The 20,976-nt window shown below is 40.4% G+C and overlaps 2 protein-coding genes across 2 annotated transcripts; one reads left to right on the top strand and one right to left on the bottom strand.

The window, feature by feature from the left end:
* Nucleotides 1–10,487: 10,487 nt before the first annotated feature.
* LOC131326622 (probable protein phosphatase 2C 63) lies at nt 10,488–15,193 on the top strand. Its single transcript, XM_058359471.1, has 4 exons — nt 10,488–11,004; nt 11,984–12,357; nt 13,820–14,056; nt 14,501–15,193. Exons 1-4 carry the CDS (start codon nt 10,749–10,751, stop codon nt 14,795–14,797), a joined length of 1,164 nt encoding a protein of 387 aa, XP_058215454.1. The 5' UTR covers nt 10,488–10,748; the 3' UTR covers nt 14,798–15,193.
* A 2,963-nt stretch (nt 15,194–18,156) lies between these two features.
* LOC131325057 (protein TRI1) lies at nt 18,157–20,775 on the bottom strand. Its single transcript, XM_058357100.1, has 2 exons — nt 20,403–20,775; nt 18,157–18,595 (listed from the first exon to the last, which is right to left on the bottom strand). The coding sequence occupies exons 1-2, from the start codon at nt 20,727–20,729 to the stop codon at nt 18,476–18,478; spliced, it is 447 nt and encodes a 148-aa protein (XP_058213083.1). The 5' UTR covers nt 20,730–20,775; the 3' UTR covers nt 18,157–18,475.
* Nucleotides 20,776–20,976: the final 201 nt, after the last annotated feature.

Here is a 20,976-nt window from a genome sequence, read left to right as displayed (position 1 = left end):
ATTTTTACTCAGCCCGCTCGTGTGAGCCTGCCCCATGGTATCCGCCCAAAAGCTTGCCAACGGGCCTGCCTATAAGCCCAAAATCCCACAAAATCATTTCTTTTTTCCCTTGGTTTAGTTTTGCCCAAAAAAATTTAAGCCCGCCCGGCTTTTGGCTCGCCAACCCGCCAATTGGCTAGCTCGTGGACCGGGCTTAGGCTTCAATTTATGGTAGGTAGCCCGGCCCGGCCTGTGGGCGGGCTTGGGCAGCAACTTGACGGGCTGGGTCGGCCCGGCCCGGCCTGATGATGACCCTTGCTCAAAACAGAGAAAGAATCCCACCGCACAAACTCATGCAGCTAGTAGGACCACCATTACTCCGCCCTCGAATCATCAACGGGAAACCATTCCTCTAAATGTCGCCGGAAAACCCCTTACCGACTTCCCACTCGAAAAACTTATGTCCCTCCTCCTCACCCAGAAAACCCCACAAAAAACCCTGACCTTTTGGTTGAAAGATGCCTGGAAATCTGACCCCGTAAACACTCTCGAACTTATATCTCACCTCTGCAGTCACAACAAAGAAGGGTTTTACGATGCAGCCGTTTGGCTCCACCAAAACCACCCCCTAACCTTGGCTTGTAACATTAGGGTTTTTGTAAATTTCGGGTGCTTGAAAGACTTGATCGAGATCCTTCGCGCGATACTAGCCAATGATCATGAAGAAGGAGAACCAGAGGAGGCAAAGGCGACGAAAGAGGGAGAAATCATTAGGGCGAGGAGAGTGGTTTGTACGTATCAATACAATTCAGATTATAGATACTTGCACGAACGAGTTTCAGAGTTATTTACCGAAGCTCTGAAGTCAAATCTTGAATTCTTGAAATCAAGGGAAGCAGAAAACGTCAGCTTTGCTTCCAAATACTATCCCTTCTATTGATTCTCCGTGTAGAGACCCGTATTTCTTTAGGCCGTATTTTTCTTTTGCAATCGTATGACTTGTCGAGACAGACGGTGTGGATTTACGGAATGACGTATTTGTGGAAAGACATAAAAGTAAATAGGTGAGTGGTGCATGTATGTGTTTGTGGTGTGAGAGCATGGGATAATTTTTCCCATCTCCCTTTCTCAATTATTCCCAGGAGAATGATTTCTCCCCATTCTTTTTTTTCTCTCTCGGCCGACACTCTCTCTCTCTAGCTCTCACCTCTCTATCAACTTCTCTCCTAAATTTCATCTTCTTAGAGTAAGATTTGGGACAAAGTCCGAGGATTAAAGTTGCTATACGAAGCACGGGCTTTCCGAATATCCAAGAAAATTCATGATCGGACCTCGTGGGAGCTCAGTTGACTTGGTCAAAGGTTCAGGTTTTGCTCAAAACCCTTGAGGTAGGGATTTCTTACTTGTTCTATGCGTTGATGAGTTGAATTTGTACCCAAATCTCGTGTCTGGTTGTTGTTTTGAAGTGTATTGTTGACCCTTGAAATCTGTGTATCGCGCTGAAATTTTCAGGCGCTACCGGTAGTCCGTTTTTGGTTCTACCCGTAGCCACTGATCAGAAACTGAACATTTGTTCCGCTACCCGTAGTCCGTTTTTGGTCCTACCCGTAGCCACTGCAGATTTTTGTAAAAATTCTTGTTCTCATATTCTAATGTCGTGGTTCGTTTCCATAAGTGATGGTATGTATCTTTATGAGTTCAAGGACGTTAATTTACATTTAACGGGGAGTATGACGATAGCTTGATATATACGATTTGCCAAATGTCGAACCGAGAACTTAAGACACTATATGTGAGGAATATGATTGAAATGGAACTCACGAACACCGAATGCAAATTGTGAACTTTGTGACTTGGTGATGAGATAAGAATCGATGACATTAGTAATGAAATGGTTCAATGATACTTGAATGGGCCCGTCAATTGGCGTGGTGACCGGTAGGGGATGAACGGGGTCCCAAATACCCGAAATGAACGGGTCCACCTATTGGTGCGATGACCGGCAGGGAATGAACGGGTCCACCTATTGGTGCGATGACCAGCAGGGGATGAACGGGGTCCCCAAATACCCGGAATGTGCACTTGGAACAAAAGACTTATTAACTAAGAAACACGGGACACTTTGAATGTGATGGTGAACTAGATGATTGTTTCATTTTCGGCTTGTCGTTTTGTATCCTCGCGATTCGTCTCATTGGTTACTCTAAATTTCTTGAGTATTCGTTCTATGGGATTTAAGCATAGGAACTAACAGACTGGGCTTAGTAAAGACTATTTGTGGTTAATCCGTTGTGTGGGATGCGGGAACATATCTAGAGGTATGGCGTGGACTTGTGTATTTGTCGATGTACGATATGGTACTTTGTTTGTAATGAAAATGGGACAATGAATGATTGTTTGATATTGTGGACAATGCAAATGAATGGGTATCACCGTGACCAATCGGTGATATGACCGGATCATCAAAATGAACGAGTATCACCAATCGGTGAGATTACCGGACCACGAATGATACAGGCAAAAACCGTAAATGAAGAAATGTGGAATATGTGTGATTAATGGAAAAATGATGAAAGATTAGCTTTTAACCATGTTTTTGATAGGAAAAGGATTTTGATTAAAAATTCTCCAATATTCTTGAGCGAATTCACAGTTTTTGGCATTTGTGCGTAAATCAACGAACTCTGGTATTTAAGCTCGAATCAACTGAGCTTGATTTGGTTTGGTAATACTTTACATCTTTTTAAAATCAGAAGCTAAAGTTTTATGGAGAAAGGGTTTGATGATGAACGAGGCAGAAACGAGAAAGATTGTGGTATCGTACGAGAAACGATGATATGATTGAGGATTGATTATTGGTTGACGTATATTGATGGGAGTTTATTAACGTTGCTAGTTTGATATGTGAATAGTTAGGAATATTTATAAGGTGTCTAAAACCCTGTGGTCGTAGCTTGCTTGTTCGCTGTGGTAAACCTTGGTTTCTCGCGTTCGCTCATTGAAATTCACTCACTCTTGGTGCATGTTTCTTCGCATTTTCGCATAGCTTAAGTATAGATTTCTCTACTGGGCTAGTGTAGCTCAACCTATCATTTTCAGGTACACCACAGGAGCATAGTCATGGAGAGTATGGAGTGCATGCAGACATCACAGGCTAAAGTTATTTTCTAAAGTACTTGTCTTTCTTCGTAAATCGAACTGCATTGTACTATTTTCTCTAGTTTGGAATACTGTATCAGTTTGACAGATTTGTGATATTCAGGAATTGTATTGTAATTTGGGGTATCGTATTTACTATTGCGAGGATTTGTATTTAAAATGGTATTGTTATTTATGTTAAAAATGCGAGGGCGTGACACTCCGTACGATAAATCAACCTTGATATGCGATAGCATCGCGAGGAAAATCTTCCCTCGAGGATGCAATCCCTTGTACTAGAAAATCGAGGAAGCTCATTACGCGTATCGAGTTAGAGAGAGATTGCGCAAAGAGGTCCTTGTTCCTCTTCGCAAATCTCTCAAAAGAAAGGAATTGCTCTCGCAATCGAAAATGTCAGTCAGAAGCAAAAACAAGACCAAAGGAGTTGACAAAAGGTTCAGATTCTACGTGCGGATTGCCGTAGAATACGCAAATGTATGCAATGGGTCATCGTTACTTGCTTGTCATTTCATCTCTGCTTTTCAAAATCTCAGCAAGAGGTTGGATGAGGGCCTGTTGAAGAGGGAGAACCTGAAGAACTCCATCGCGGCCATACTTCCGAGAGCAAGAATGCAGCAACAATCGACATTCGGATCACAATGAGTTTGTTGATTTTAAAACTAAGTGAAAACCCGTGGAGATCGAAAACATTCACGTTCAGCGAGCACCCAAAGCTTCGAAAAATTGAAGGGGACAACCCTCACTTCAAGGGGCAGTTCATCAAAAAGCACCCGGCGTCGGGGCAAAAGATCGATTTCGGGAAGGTATTCGACAGGATACTGCAAGCGTGGATGACCGAGAGATTGAGCAAGGATCAAATGGTGAAGAGTGTACTCGTGTTCAGTGAGAGAGAGTTCGACGAGGGGTAAAGAACTTCCGCAAAGGAGAGTACAAAGAGGTGTGGGAGGGATACAGGAAGAGAGGGCACAAGAGCTTGCCCGAAATTGCGTTCTGCAGCCTCAGGGATTGCATTACTTGTTAGCTGACGATTTGCCGCCCGAAAGGGGTGATTAGCACCGAGGAGGTGATGGTTTGTGGGTTCTTGAAGAGTTTGGCAAGTTTGTATTTAGGGAAAGAAGGGGTTGAGGGTGCTGATGTTTTAATGGAATCGGTTCAAAAACAGAGGGAGGATGCGGTGGTGAGAATGAGGAAACAAAGAGATGATGCAGTGAGATTGATGCAATGCGGTGGAGAGAAGTGCAAGGAACTTGATCTAGTTGTTTTAGATTGAGGTTTCGAGAAATTCAGTTTATTTTTGGGTACCGATAATGCCACGACAACTTTGTTTAGGGCCACGATGTTCTGAGAAGTCGTACAATTCTACCTTTTGACCATTCTCCTTGTCTCTCATTATTTACACCTTTGTTTACATACTCACCGCCGACCATCCGAGACCCAATCTTTAATTGGCATCTTGCCAATTAAAAAAAATCCCAAGGGACAAAGCCCAGTACCTAAGAGTAACAGTCCAAATAAGATAATAAGCACAACACCAAAAGTCCTAAAAGCCCAAGTACACAGTGAAGTCCAAGACACCTAAACCCTAGCCCAACTACGGAACAAGTCTCCAGCCATCAGAGCAAGCAACTGCCGCCAACCACAGCCCTTGGCAAACCACCAACAACCAAAATTCTACCGACCAAACATCCAAAATCCACCAGAAACCAAGAATGGAAGACGCCGCCTCACACCTCTACCTTGGAGACACCCAATACGCGCATAAGCATGGCTCAGATCTATGGCCACACCACTGCCAAACGCGTCCTCCATCGCTGTTAGGCAAAACCAGGCTCACCCAGGAATAAGCCGGCTAGAAGCACAGTGAACCACACCCCCCAAAGCCCCACGACCACACCTTGCCGTTAAGCAAAACCAGTTACACCAAGTACGTAAACCAGAGGTTGGTCAGAGGCGGCGGGAGGCGAAGCGGCACAACCCCCCAGTGTAGATCCATGGAGAAGGCGAATGGTTGGGGTTAAAGAGGGAAGGCCTCAGTTAGAGAGAGAAGGTCCCCTTACTTGTAGTAAATAATAATTTAACTTGGATGTAGTTCTCAATTGCTTAGTATAGAAATGAGCAAACTTTTTTCTTATAATCAAGTTAATTTGCGCGCTTCAACTAGATTTAATGCTATCAAATTTCATAAATGAGTTATTAGGAACCCAAGTAGGCCAACTTTTTCTCATTTGTAAATAAACGTGTACACTTTTTTTTACGAGCTTATTGAATTTTCAAATCATATCACATGGTATTTGATCAATATGATTTGACTTTGTCCATATTCTCGACAACTATGGGTGAGCAAAAAATTCGTCAAACCGCAAATCCAACTCAAACCAATCCAAACCGAAAAGTTTGGTTCGATTTTTTAGTAATATGGTTTGGTCATGGTTTAAAAAAATTAGAAACCGCGTTATATTGTTTGGTTTGTGCATTCACGTTCACAGCTATGGTTTCAAACCGATCCGAATTATATAATATATAGTTTTTCTTCCCTGCCATGATAATTTAGACTAAGCTTCTATATACCACAACTCATTCCTAAGTTTCTATAATTATTAATTTATTATACACAGAAAGCACATGGGATTACCGGATCAGTCAACTTCCACGGTTTATTTTAGTGACTTACCAGTATTTCATTTTCTTGGCAACTGTTCTTATTCTACTTTTAATTAGTTGGTTGATATTAGTATGTTTTGATTATTTGAATGGAATTGGTTTTAACAATTTTTTAAAATTTATTTTAAGGCTCCATTTGTTTGGGCGTAAAATATTTTACCTATTTTTTGGTGTTTGGTTGTGTGAAAAATGAGAAAAATATTTTACGTGTAAAAGATTTTTCATGAATTGGATGAAAATGACTTACCCTTAAATATTCCGTAAACTATTTTTCGAAATGAACCCGCTGTCATCTACTGCAATTCTCATTACTCAGTTTTCTCGATTGTTAGTCCTGACACGTTCAATTCCAATATTCTCAGATCTCTCAACCATTTAAGCCCCCCTCTCTATCTACACTATTTTGTCAATTTCTGAAAATATTTTCAAGTGCCAACCAAACACCAGAAAATAAAAAGTTTGAAGTTTGTTTTAAAAAAAAACATTTTACATGGAAAATATTTTACATTGTAAAATAATTTACATCGAAACAAACGGAGCCTAAGTACTTTAATATTTATAAAGATGATAACTTAGCTTCTCCAACACTTGACTCCAATTTGACGTCAAAGCCTTATCTTCAATCCTTATGCCAAATTCTATTTATTTGACATAAAGTTATCCCTATCTAACCTTCATGCCAACTCTTATGTCAAACTTTGAAATAGAAAAAAATTCAAACGGGCACGTTTTTAAAATTTGGCATGCGTGTAGATGGCTTGTCAAAATTGGCATGTTTTCACCTCCCTTCAAAGCCACGTCATTCCCCGTCATTTTTGGCTTGATAGAAGGCATTTAAATGGATTGTAAACTAGTGTCAATTATTACCTTCAGCTCAGATTTGGCATCTCCCATTGGAGATGTAGTTCAAAGCAAGCCATGGTTTAAACCCGAAACCAAATCTTATTTTAATAGTTTGGATTGGTTTGGTTCTACTTCTTTTATGGGTTGGTTTGATTCTCCAAATTCATAATCCGTAAGTTTTGATTTGATTTTTGATCTAGTATAAAACCGAACCAATCTGGACTATGTTAACCCCGATCGGCAACCTCCAAAAAATGGATAGTTTCGATCATTATCGTTTGAGATAATTCTGGGTCTGTCCTATTTTTCAATTCTATAGCCCACTAGATCCTTTTCTTATAGAGTGCAATTCCTTATAGGTCCTGTGGAGTGTATTTTACATTTTTACCCCATTTAAAAATAAATGAATGTCCCGGATCCAGATCCTCTCCCCATATTCCTCTCCAACCATCTACCACAGCTTTTAATTCTGAGCTGCCAGCGCATTAATGAACGGATCGGATGGTTGATATGAAGCCAGCATCACCACTCTTCAGGGCGTGTTTGATTGCAGATTTCGTTTTGGAGGGATTCATAATGAGGTGGGATTAGGATTGAGATTAAGAATGAGGTGGGATTATTAATGAGGGAACGAATCATTCATTCATGTTTGTTTTGCACAGGATTAGGATTGGGATTGGAATTGAGAATGAGGTGAGATTGTAAATAACATGTTTGTTTTGGCTAGGATTAGGATTGGGATTAGGATTGAGATGGATTTTTAAACTAGTCTTGCTCAATCCCATGGGGATGGGATTAGTAGTAACCCCCCCCCCCCCATGGTATTGCTAATACCCCCATTTTGAGGGATTAACAATCCCATGGGATAACTAATCCCCATCCACAAATGCCAACCAAACAAAGAATTAACAATCCTATCACCTTCTCAATCCCAATCCCTCCCTCCAAGAGGGTTATCAAACACGCCCTCAATGTTTAAACAGCACGACACCGTTTTTTTTTTCCTTCAAACGACAACTTGACACTGAACCAATTTTCCGTCAGTAGAACCCACTTCTCTCTCTCAACCACTTTGATATTATTTTTCTTAGCCATTTTTACGCCCACAAGTTTTTTCTGTTCCGAATCTTCCGATCCAAAAAAACAAATTCTCTCTCAGATAAACAGAGCTCTCTCTCTCTCTCTCTCTCTCTCTCTCTCTCTCTCTCTCTCTCTCTCTCTCTCTCTCTCTATTTGATTTTACATAAATGCTCGTATTATGGTGATTAATTTGGTTGTTTGTGGTTTTCAAACAGTTCTCATCCAGTTAAATTTGAAGGAAATACTCATCCTTCCGACTAGCGGCATGGAAATTGAAACAAAGTCTTATTTTTTCATGTTTTCAAAAGATCTGAACAAAATCTCAAATTGTATAAAAATGAAAGCAAAAACCCCTATATCTTTTTCCCAAACCCACCTCAAGAAAACTAAGTCAATCGGAGATTTAAGATAGACAAATATTTTACCGCTGTGAAGATGGGGTTGAATCATAGCAGTCAGATTTGCCTTAGCATCAGTCCCGAACTAATTGAACGGAGGGCTTGAGCTTGAAAGTTGATTTTGCATTTGGGAAGATGAGGGCTCTGCTTTTTGTTTTTGTATATATATCTAGGGAAGGAAATGTTGCAACAGTGCAACGTCAAGCTGCCGTTAGACAGAAAAACAAAACGGTGTTAGGCTGTTTAAACAATGGGGAGTGGTAATGCTGGCTTCATATCAACCGTCCGATCCGTTCATTAATGCGCTGGCAGCTTAGGATTAAAAGCTGTGGTAGATGGTTGAGAGGAATATGGGGAGAGGATCTGGATCCGAATATCCCATGTCATTTTTAGGGTTTCAAATCTGAAATCTCTCCCCTCTCTCTCCAGTCGTAGTCACCACACCCTCCCATGTCTCTCCTCCGCCTCCTAACCCTCCACCGCCGCCCTCCTTCCACCACTGCCACCAGTGCTGCCACCGCTGAACCTATACACAGAGAAAAATGATGTGAGTGGAGCGGACAAAGCTAATGTGGATGCCAAGACCACGGTGCTTGCCGGAGCATGAGGCACTTGAAGACGATGTAGGAGACGGAGTAACGGACGCCCACTGAGATATCTTCGATCCAATTTCAGAACACAGTTGAGATGGGATCCATAGGCCGTCGCTTCTCTTGCTCTCGCCGCCGACTACGCCGGATCCAGATTCATCCTCACCGTCACTTTCCTCGGTAAAATCCATGATCCTCATCTACATCTTCATTCTTCAAAGCAGATTGAGTTCTCCACACATGTATTTAAAGCATCTCCTCTCATCTCCAAAACTGATTGAGTTCATCCCGTTTTTCTGCACCGTCATCGCTTAAACGGACATATCTCTCGCTAGGAAACTCAGTATGAGGTGATGACAAGGCCACGGCTCTCCAGATTATTGTCGCTATAAATACATATTGTCTTTTTTCATCTTTTCTTTTATTATTCCGTGAATTAGCTTCAGATTCACAATTTTAATTGTAAATAGATTCATAGTGTTAATTGTAAATTTAGAAAGAATTTACTATTGTTAACTGTAATTTTACACTTTTATCAATTAACAATGTTAATTGTTAATTGTAGTATGAATTTAGATAAAAATTAACACCGTTTATTATGGTGGCAGCGGTGGTAGTGTAGGAGGATGTATGGGCCGAATGGTATTAACACTGTTAATTGGGGTGTGAATTTATATGGAAATTAATCCTGTTAATTTAGACAAAAATTAACACTGTTAATTGTGATGGCAGCATTGTGGTGGTGGTGACGTGGTGGTGGCGGCGGCGTGATGGTGGTGGTGGTGGTGATGGCAACGTGGTGGTGGCGGCAGTGGTGGTGTAGGAGGATGTATGCGTTGAAGGATATTAACACTATTAATTGGGGTGTGAATTTACCTGAAAATTAAGACTGTTAATTTAGATAAAGATTAACACTATTAATGGTGGCGGCGGCAGTGGCAACGTGGGGGTGGTGGAGTGGTGGTGGTCGTCGTGGCGGCGGCGGCCGTGGTGTAGGAGGATGTATGAGCCGAAGGATATTAACACGTATGGGCCGAAGGATATTAACACTGTTAATTGATGTGTGAATTTACACGAAAATTAACACTGTTAATTTAGACGAAAATTAACACTGTTAATTTAGACAACAATTAACACTGTTAATCGTGGCGGATTAACACTGTTAATTCGAGTATTAACACTATTAATTGGGATGTGAATTTAGGCGAAAATTAACACTGTTAATTTAGACAAAAATTAACACTGTTAATTGTGGTGGCGGCGGCGAAGTGGTGGTGGTGGCGGCGGCGGCATGGTGGCAGTGGCGGCGTCGTGGTGGTGATGGTGGCGGTGGGGGGTGGTGGCGTCGTGGTGGTGGCGGCGATGTGGTGGTGGTGGCAAAGTGGTGGCGGCGGCGTCATGGCGGCGGTGGTGGCGGCGGTGTTGTGGTGATAGTGGTGGCGGCGTTGTGGTGATGGTGGCGATGTGGTGGTGGTGGCAACGTCGTGGTGGTGGTGTCTCGATCGTCTCTCTCAAATCACTTTTTTTTTGCAAGGAGTATTTTTGTCAATAAAATAATGAAGAGGACCTACTGGACTATGAGCTCTTTGGATAGGACGTAGTGGGCTATTCATCACCCAAATAGGATTGGCCAGGAAGTTGCTCTTATCGTTTTCGAGAAGGGCCCGCAGATGGTCCAAACCGAACCGAACCGAACCGGAAGGTAGGAAAGTGGTCCTAGAAAATAGGTCCAAAACTTCCAACAAACTCTTACGCGTAGTGCACAGTCAGTCACCTCTCAGTCAATCTTCCTTCTACGCGGTTTTCCCCGCCTCTTTCTCCTCCTTCCTTTCACCCCACTCCGCGTTTCCTCTCTCTCTCTCTCTCCTCTCCTCTCCTCTCTCTCTCATCAGATACACATATTTACACCCTTATCTTTTAACCTTCTGCTATTACCCATAGATACATACAGCCAACAACGACAAATAAGCATTCCTCACCTATAGATACATATATACAACAGTACATGTAGAGAGGTGTTGCAGAAGAATAATCGAATATGTTGCGATCGTGTTACAGGCCGATAGAGAGGTGCTTAGGGCGACGGAACGGCGACGGGCTCTTGTGGCACATGGACTTGAAGCCCCACGCCTCCGGCGACTTCTCGATCGCCGTCGTCCAGGCCAATTCCAGCCTCGAGGATCAGAGCCAGGTGTTTACCTCGCCGTCGGCCACCTACGTTGGCGTCTACGACGGCCACGGCGGCCCCGAAGCCTCTCGCTTCGTTAACAGACATCTATTCCCTTTCCTCCACAGTAATCCCTCTCTCTCTCTCTCTCTCTCTCTCTCTCTCTCTCTCTCTCTCTCTCTCTATAAACCCTAACATCTCTCCCTCTCTAAGTAGCTGGTATTATTTATTTTAGTGACCTTTGGTTTAGTTTTTGGGCAAATTATTGGTGGAATTTTTTCTTTGTTTTTGTTTTCTGTCATCATTTTTTACCTATCAACATCTCTCGTTGAGTCGATGCGAATAATTTAATTCGATAAATTTAACGGAAATTGGCGACAATTTAGAGAAGGAACCAAAAAAATATCGAGAAAAAGTTTAGGCCAAATCTTTGAATTTGTCATTTTACCTACTGTTTGTTTTAGTTGTATACTCGCTGACATTTGGCGCCATCGATATTATCTGGTTCTAGTATAATTTGATCAGAAGAGTGTAATTTGCACGTGCACTCAATTCATTCTTTATTTCCAACTCTCAAGTAGTACAGATTATGCACTTAGGGTTGTTTGCTTTGCTAGGTCTCAGCTTCGAAAGATCACACGTGCAATCAGGTTTCATGGGCCAGACGGCCCAGACCATACAGGGCTTTGCTTAGGATTTTTAATTGGACTCGCTGCTTGCGAATGGGTGGGATTGGGTCCTTAGGGATTAGTCGAGGTCCGCATAAGCTGGCCCGGACACCGTGAGTTATCAAAAAAGCAGTACAAATTTTTCTCATGCAGAGTGTTCGGTTCGCTGAAATGATTTTAGAGAGACATTAGCCTCCCTGTGGAATGACCATTCCACTAAATTGCTGGCTGATCATTCCATCTGTAATGTACATTTTATCAGTTCCACATCAAAATGATTTCCAAAGCGATCATTCCATACAGACATTCAATCAATTACATTTGGATTGTAAATTGTGACAATTCCATTACAGCTTGATTCCGGTTAACCAAAACATGTACCGTTTGAGATTATGCACTTTCTGCATCTCCTTGATGATTGTATTGCATTTTCTGTAGAATTTGTGACTGAGCATGGGGGACTATCAGCGGATGTGATAAAAAAGGCATTTAGTGCCACAGAGGAAGAGTTTCTTCATTTGGTGAAGCAATCTTTGCCAGTCCAGCCGAATATTGCTTCAGTTGGTTCATGTTGTCTAGTTGGTGCCATTTCACATGATGCATTATATGTGGCGAATCTTGGAGACTCCAGGGCAGTTCTTGGCCGGACTGTTTCCCAGGGGCAGAAGAGAAAAGTGGTGGCGGAACGTTTGTCCAAGGATCACAACGTTGCTTGCGAGGAGGTGAGGAAGGAGGTCAAGGCTCTTCATCCTGATGATTCTACTGTAGTAATAAATTGTCAAGGAGTTTGGAGAATCAAGGGCATAATTCAGGTACTTGCAACTGTTTGTCTGGAACATAATTTGTGCTTTTGGTGATTGATTAGCGTAACTATTGTTTGCTTAAATTAGTCAGTTGTTTTCAAGAGGGTTTCATTGGAATCATATCTCAACCCTGTGAGTGTTCTTTTATTGACAGTGTATGAACATTAAGGCTCTGTTATTGCTCTTGCCTCTTGGATACAATGTCTTCAATCACGTCTTTGATGTATATTTGGTGCAATTCCTACCCCCCCTCCCCCCGTGAGTAGCTCGGTCAATGTTGTTGTATTGTCTTATCATCCACGGCCATGCTAAATGTTCTTCAAAGTCATGCATGTCACGTGGGACTCAGGCGTTTTAGGATCTTCTCTGTTGTTTGACTATCAATAATCAAATGCTAAAATTTCATCTCTAGTCATCAATAAAATAGTTGTATTGGTCAAGGTGTCTTGTACTGGTCGAGGGAATGTCAGGATTTTGTGAAATGACATTTATAGATGGTTGGCCATTTGCCGACAGTAGACGTGGTACTAAGTGAGAATTTGTGGTGAGCAGATGTAAGTTCAGATTTTGCATTCCCCTTAGAATGCTAGTTCCCTCTTGTTTATCCTATCCCATTTTGCATATTCCTTCGCTTAATCATTCTTTTTTATCAATGATATGCGAAACGGACGAGCCTTGGATGGCCATACTTGTGGATATTGTATGTAAATATTGTGCATGTATCATATGGTTAAATATTAATACAGTGGAGATCATAGAAAATCTGTAGCGGAACTTCTGCCTCAGTATGAAGGAGATTAAGAATCTCAGATTACTTATGCCAAGTAAATCGCTCTAAGTGAAGATGATGCACAAATTGTTGTGTTGGATGTTATTACTTGCATGCATGCTATTTTACTTAAATACTACTAGTTTCCCTCTTCTGTATTGTTCCTTCCCCTGATCTTTTTTGCTTCCTTTTCACTTCAAAATAAAATAAACAAAGTATGTCGAGCATCTGATACTGGCCCCATATCTTGCTACTCCTATTGCTTTATTTTTATCTCTTGTTTTAGCTTTATAAGAAGGAATTTGCCATGCCCCTCATACACAGAGATCAAATATGTTCTGACGGGACTCTTCAAGGAATCACATGCCTTTTGGACCATTGGTCCAGCATATCATCCAGCTAAGTTCTCATGAAGGAAAATAACGGGACTAAGTGGCCATATCTACCCCTCTTCCTGTCCATCTTGGCATCTGCAAGAGATATGGCCGTAAATTCACATGAAGCTCATTGAACTTCCAAAAATTTTGTATTTTCATATCCTTCCATTCTTTGTTGAGTGACTATTGAATATTCTGTATGGTAACTGAAGTCGTGTATTTCTTTTGTTTGGTGAACTTTTCTTTTTCTTGTACATGGCTTATTATTTAAAAGCATAAAAGCGAGTGATGGACGTTCTGATTTGTGTCATTTTGTCTTTTTCAGGTATCGAGATCTATTGGAGACGTCTACTTGAAGAAACCTGAGTTCAACAGAGACCCACTTTTCCGGCAGTTTGGACACCTTATTCCCTTGAAAGGACCTGTATTGACTGCAGAGCCCTCAATTCTCATAAGAAAGCTTAGGCCTGACGACTTGTTTTTGATATTTGCTTCAGATGGCCTGTGGGAACAATTGAGCGATGAAGAAGCAGTTGAGATTGTATTGAAAAACCCAAGAGCGGTGAGTGCCCAGCTCTGAACGATAGAATTTTTTCTTTTCCACTTTTTCATTACAGATATTCTTGGATGGATTTCCCTTTTATATAGTGCATTCCCAGTTTGGTCACTAGCTTAACTAATTGTATAGTTTGGCAATAATTAAAATTTGACCCATTTGTTTAGTGCCTTCGGTTTTGAAAATAGTTGTTTTTCTCTGTTAATTGCGCTTGATTAGCTGTCTGTCCGTCTCATATTGTAGAATGTTGTTATAACCGGACGCTGCTTATACTTTTATGTTTGTGACAATGATTTCTTGAGATGCCAAATATGAGGAAAGAACTTAGAAATTGTTCCTGCTTCCCATACGTTGAATATAGGATTTATTTGGCATTTATTCTAGGCAATCCTGAAGATCATTTTACTAAGGTGTGTCAGTATGAATAATTGATTGGTGAAACACTTGCAGGGAATAGCCAAGAGGTTAGTGGGAGCTGCTCTTCAGGAGGCTGCAAAGAAAAAGGAGATCAGATACAATGACATACGAAAAATCGAGAAGGGGACTAGGCGTCATTTCCACGATGATATCACCGTGATTGTGATGTATCTTGACCATCAGAAAGGCTCCACCAATGGCAGATTTAAACAAAGTTCTATTGGCTGCACAACTGCTCCTGTTGACATCTTCTCCAACACGGATGAAACCATAGAGGAAATTGATGACACATTTCCATTAGCAAAGAGAACCCAACGAAGTTTGAACTGACAGAATCATGGCCCATTTTATAGGGTTCAGAACGATTTTGCTTGGAGTTGGAGTTCTCGGAAGAATACAGGACGGTGTACATATTCGAGTTCCTTATGACAATGGGGCTATGTTTAGACAAATGGGTCTAAGCCATAGTGCGACACCGAAAGCAGTGAACCAGTTACCTACGAGACATATTTGCTCGGAGGAGTGGGAGTTTGGGAAGAATATACACGGATGGATAGAGACAATCCTTTTACTGATGGAAGTCGGTTTTATGAGTTACAAGCTCTAACTACATTTTTGGTTCTCCCATTATTGATTTTTTGCCTTGGTATGAGCAGCTCTGCATGTCCGAACCATTTTGGACTATCTTTTTTGTACTTCCAGTAATAAATTTTAAGGTTGTAGAGTTGCTAGGTGTCACGCTCTCGATTTTCAACATGAATTAATAATCCTTTTCGGAAATAAGATCATCGCATTACATAAATAATACCCAAAAGAGAATTCTCAATAGTTTATCTTACAATTTAACCCCAAAGTTTAAAGAAATTACATCAATTGCACTCCGGCCCCAAATTACTTAAGTACAATGCGAAAATATTTCAGTCAAAAGAGGTTAAGAAAGTTAAGTTACAAATACATTTTTGTCAAAAGAAAATCATTTCAAAACATGATTCTTTGATCCAAGCCTACAGAACATGCGAGCTATTGTCCAACTTTTGAACCTGAAAATGATGATAGGTTAAGCTATACTAGTCTAGTAGGAAAATCTCTGCAAAATCCATATGTGAATGAGATGATAAGCGTGGACACAGTGAATCATGCTAAATGGCAAATCCTTTTGCTAGTAGTGAATTAACAACCATTCTAAATCATTAGAGTACAAGGAATTAGCACACAATGGTAAATCCAATAACCTTACATACCAACACCATTTACTAGTATAAAAGCACTCACACAGACACCTCCCACTGCATTTGCACCCCTTACAATTCTGTATTTCCATTCCTTGCATTACAGTAAACTTCACCCTTTACGATTTTGTATTTCCACCCCTTGCAATACAGTAAACTCACACTTATATTTCCCAACGACAACCACAATATTATCATGATCGACATTGAAACCATTTATTCATTCCACACGTATCAACATTAACTAATACATCACCAATAACTCATGGGTTACAACAATCAAGACAAAAATGCAACTTTTATAGGAATATGTAATCCTCAAACCCCAATGTGTTCCACTTGAACCATGTATAGCAGTTAAACGCTAACATCGCACGAAATCACCACATAACATGTAGAGAAAGAGAGAAATCCCTACCAAAGTGGGTTTTGCTTTTGAGTAAAACCCTAAGTATACCAAGTGCTACAAGCTCGAATATACCAAGAACAAGCTTCTCCCAAATTTTGCTACAAAATTTAGAGTAGATATAACCCAAAAACAAGATAAATAAGTGTGGATCAACAAGTAATTGAGAGGAGAAAGAGAAAAAACGTGATTGAGAGTCAAGGAGTGAGAGCAAGAACATACTAACTTACCCCTTGTTCACCAAACGCGAGAATCAAGTGTGTTTGAAGTAGAAAGCACTTGGATCTTGAAGATTTGAGATAGAAATCAAGGGATTTGTTGAGTGGGGTAGGTGAGAGGGGGTGTTTCTAGGTCAATATAATGGGTTTGAGTGTGAAAAATGGTAAAGGGGTGTATTTATAGTGATCTGAATCGCGTGCTGAAAATTCAAGATTTTTGCAAGGTGTACCGGTACTGAGAAATGACTGTACCAGTACAGGTCACAAATGTGCTGAACGGAAAGTCATTGGTCAACATGTACCGGAATTGGGAAATGACTTTACCGGTACAAGTCCGAAATTTTCAGAATTTTGCCAACATTCATCGAATCAAACTCCGTTCGCTACCAACATCTCCAAACATCATTTCAACGCCGAAACTCATAACTTAACTATCCACCGAATGTCCCACACATGAAGACACGTTTATCCGTACAACTACGTTAATGAAATACGCATCACATATGACACTCTACATTAACTATTAATTAGAGAAAAATGAAAATAATACATAGGACTTTACACTAGGCATGAGAAAGAGTCTTTCTGTGTTGGTTGTATATCTAAAATAGGGATTTTTCGGCAAAGATGGTGGGCTCAGAACCCATAATATATACTGTAACTAGTTGTGGATCACAATTTTTTGATTTTGTTCTTATTCAAATTTTTTTCGCATATTTTAGTTTGGCGCCAAACTTTTATATATTATTATGGGTTTGTCTTGAGGAGTGGAATCGGAAAAGTGAAAAATTATGACTTTTACATAAGTATTTTTTGAAATATCCAAAAAAAAAAAGCCCGAAAGCTGTTTTTTTCCTTTGATATTTCTCAAATATTTGTATAAAAGTCATAATTTTTCATTTTTTTGATTCCTCTCGTTGACATGAATGTTTAATATATAAAATTTTGGCGCAAAACTAACAAACGCAGAAAAAATATGAATAAGAACAAAATTAAAAAATTGTGGTCAACAACTCATTATTTGGTGAAAACGCCCCCTTAGTGCGCTGGGAGCTGAGAGGGAATGAATTGACAACACGCCTTTCTTCAAAATAATCCAAGCCCGGTACAAAATAAGCTAAGAAACAATACAATACGTGAAAAAAATAAGCCAACGGAATAAACACTCATAAATCATAAACAGGAGAACTAATAACTAATTTTTGCATTCCGCAATATTTGACCCCTTGATCTCTTGGAAGAAATTGTACAAGATCAGCCAGCTCGTAAATTTTCTTCTTTTTTTCTTTTTCTTTTTAAATTTTTTTTATGTTTAGCCATTCAAGACCTGTACTTTAAATAGGATTTAGTATTTGTTTTATTAACTTCAAAAAGAAAAACTTCAATTGCACGTCTCCACAACTTTATTTCAATTGTTTTCTAAAAGTTTACTACAATCATTGTTCATCTTCATCTCACAATTTCATCTATTTTTCTCTTTTTATATTCAAAAAGCATTGATGGATTTTCTATTTTTTTCCAAAATGATGGTTAGTCTGTAAAATTCTGGGTTACTCATCATCCAAGAGAGGGCTATCAAACGATCAAACAGAGAATAAAAGAGGCACAAAGCATCATCTTAATGCTGATCACATGTCACAGATCACATTTGGTCAAATTGAATCACGCTAGTAATTCAGTCTTGTCGAGGTTTTGCCGAAACCATTAAAGCACATGCACACACAAATGCACAATCACACGCATTCGTGTGTACGAATATTGGTGGCCTTAACAAGCCAATCGATGTAATGTGGACCCTCACTGTGAAATCTTCATGGAAGGCTTAACAAGCTCATAGAGATCTAAAGGTCATTAAAATAAACATCTCCTAAATGTTGCATACGTTCCTCTAGAAGTTAACAAGATAACCAAACCTGAAATCGACAGTCACTACAAACATTGCATTCCGAAGCCTACATATAAAGACAAGCAAAAGAGCTCTATATAGAACCAAAATAGAGCACGACTTTGTATGAAGGCATCTGAAAAGAAGTGCAAATAGACCGCTACGACGCATTTAGGGCATTGCCAACCGAAAACCGACCCCCCTTTTACCCAAAAAAACAGATTCATGGGATGACTTCCAAAATTCAATCTCCAATCTCCTGCAAAAGGCTCACTTTAGAAAGTGAGGACTGATCAATCCTCCAATCTCAAGAAACCCAACTTGTTCTTTCCCTGCAAAAATTTTCTTCAGCTTTTCATCACAGACAATGATCTTCTTGTTTTGAGGGTCCTAACAAGATAAAAAACAAAACATGTCAGCATGAAACGGCTGGTAAAAGCGTAGAGCAAAAATCAAAAGCAATTTCTAATTTTAGTGCAGAAGAAAGAATATCACAGCACAAAAATCACAAAACAACTAGCTTTTTGTAAAATTTGAAGATCCTATTTTTGCCAAGTTCTCAGTTGACGTAATTCTGATAGCAAATATATGGCCCGTCAGTACATTTTGCTATCAACTTCAACCCAGTATTACTCCTGCAAGTGCCCTATCAGGCTATCATAGAAAAAGGTTTTGCTCCTGTCTTGATTCTTGGAATATAATAGGGCGTTTGAAGTTCTATAAGACACATATCTGCATGTAGTTCTGTTCTTCTCTCCATAAGACGAAGCCATATGTTAGCATGAAACTAATATGTTAACCTATAACTGTTAGCACATAGAGAGAAAGGCAAATCACAGTTGCACGACAAAATGATAGTTCTACAAGATCAATGACGGGGTTATATCTAATAACATTACCAAAACCCTGATGAAAGCAAACAGACTAGATTTCCTTTAATGTATAAGATATATAACCAGAAACTAAAAATACAACATTCACAATAACATCTAATTCCTTGGCATGTGAGAAACCAGGTGCAGATATGTCACTATATTAATCACAGTTACTATAGTCAAAGCTTGCAAAAACTCTGAATAGGCTCTACCCTCTACGAGACTATCGATACAAGGGGCAACCCACACACACCCCTTCATAGAAACGGGGGAATTTTGTCTTTTCTACTAATAATCTCATTAAAACAAACTATGACAAAACCAGCATCAGAGAAATCTCTGAAATCCAGTGTATGTAAAAGAAAATGACAACTTTTTAATTGGTCAAGTTCCTAACTCACTAAAGCCCCCAAATTTGTCGGGAAAAAAGGCCAAGTTCAATCCAAAAACACCAACAATCCAAAAATAAATACACAAAACAACGTACAAAATCCATCTGCTGATGTACAACAAAACAACACGCAAATCCACCTAAGAAAACCCAAGCCATGCTACAGACATAGATAGAAGTACACACATACAATAGATATAGGGCCCACAGAAATTGGATGCGTATAAGATTCATGTCCAAATCTGTGCCTTTTCATCTGTGTCCATAGCATTTTTGAAAAAACACCCATAGAACCAACAATCAAAGCACGAAAACAAATCAGCACTAGGTTTTCAGGATATGCTAATACAAACATAATATCTAGTCAAGTAGTTCCAGTGAGCAGTTCATTAACTGAAGTAATCGTATAAAGAAAACCATTTTCTTTCCCTCTTTTGCTCTAACACTTAAGGCTCAAGAAACCTCGGCTATTTCATTACCGAACCAAACTTAGCCACATATATGGCTTATCAAAAGCGAAGCAGCTAGTCTTCAATCAACTAAAGGCAAGGAAAGGCTCCTAAACCTAATCTTTCTTTCTCTCCTCAGCTTTGCGTCTAGTTACCCCATCTTATTGGTTAGAATCCCCGTCCTATCGTGCTAGAACACTAATGTTCGCTTTGGGTCTCTAGAAAAAACCCATGTCTCTGCACACCGTCCCCAATAAGTTTTCTCTTCTCATTTCTCTATCTAAAACCCAAACCAAACAGAGACAGAGACCTGTGTGTCCATATATACGCAGGGAGAGAAAGAGACCTAGAGATTGTGCTATTCGACGTAAGCCCATTTAAAGCAAGAAAATAAACCAGTGCTAGGTTTTCAGGATGCTTACATAAACAGAGTACGTACTTTCCTGTGCATAATACATATATTCAGAGAGAGAGAGAAAGACCTGAAGATTGTGTTCTTTGATATAAGCCCAAATCTCCTTGAGGGCTTGGGTGCGAGCGATCTCGGGGACGCCGCCGAGGAACGCTTGCATTTCCGGGGACACCCTCCGGGGCTTCATGATCCCCTTCGGCTCTCCCTTCCCGGCGGCCTCCGTCGCCGGCTTCGACGCGGCGGCCGATGTTACGGTGCGTGCACTGCGCAGGTTGACTCGGGATCCGAAAGGAACCGAACGAACTCCGAAACGGGAAGACGTTGACGAAGATGACTTGGTCGGCGACGCCGTTTCGACGGCCGCGAAACTCGAAAACACGCCCAGGGAAACCGCCATTTTTTGCCCTCGCTCTCAAAAACCTTCTTCTCTCTCTAGACTAGATAGTGGAGTGGAATGCGAAGGGATAAGAGGTTTTTTTAACGTTTTGTGCCTGTAGAGTTTGAGTTAATTTCACAATGCCCCCCAACTAGTAGTGAGTATCACTTGACACCGTCGAATTGATAGAACCCCTAACTTTAACGGCCCCATTGGATAGCGGGATTTCAAAACACTCACAATTGGTATCAATGAGTTCTATCTACTT

This window comes from Rhododendron vialii, chromosome 5a (assembly GCF_030253575.1).
Source record: "Rhododendron vialii isolate Sample 1 chromosome 5a, ASM3025357v1".
Lineage (NCBI taxonomy): Eukaryota > Viridiplantae > Streptophyta > Magnoliopsida > Ericales > Ericaceae > Rhododendron > Rhododendron vialii.
This window is presented reverse-complemented; position numbering and strand designations above follow the sequence as displayed.

What these genes read in the sequence shown, in the direction of transcription:
- LOC131325057 (XM_058357100.1), bottom strand. Translation starts at nt 20,729, where the DNA reads ATGGCGGTTTCCCTGGGCGTGTTTTCGAGTTTCGCGGCCGTCGAAACG. An exon ending in TCAAAGAACACAATCTTCAG is followed by an intron (nt 18,596 to 20,402) that starts GTCTTTCTCTCT and finishes TTATCTTGTTAG; the next exon opens with GACCCTCAAAACAAGAAGAT.
- LOC131326622 (XM_058359471.1), top strand. Translation starts at nt 10,749, where the DNA reads ATGTTGCGATCGTGTTACAGGCCGATAGAGAGGTGCTTAGGGCGACGG. An exon ending in TCTATTCCCTTTCCTCCACA is followed by an intron (nt 11,005 to 11,983) that starts GTAATCCCTCTC and finishes CATTTTCTGTAG; the next exon opens with AATTTGTGACTGAGCATGGG. An exon ending in GAATCAAGGGCATAATTCAG is followed by an intron (nt 12,358 to 13,819) that starts GTACTTGCAACT and finishes TGTCTTTTTCAG; the next exon opens with GTATCGAGATCTATTGGAGA.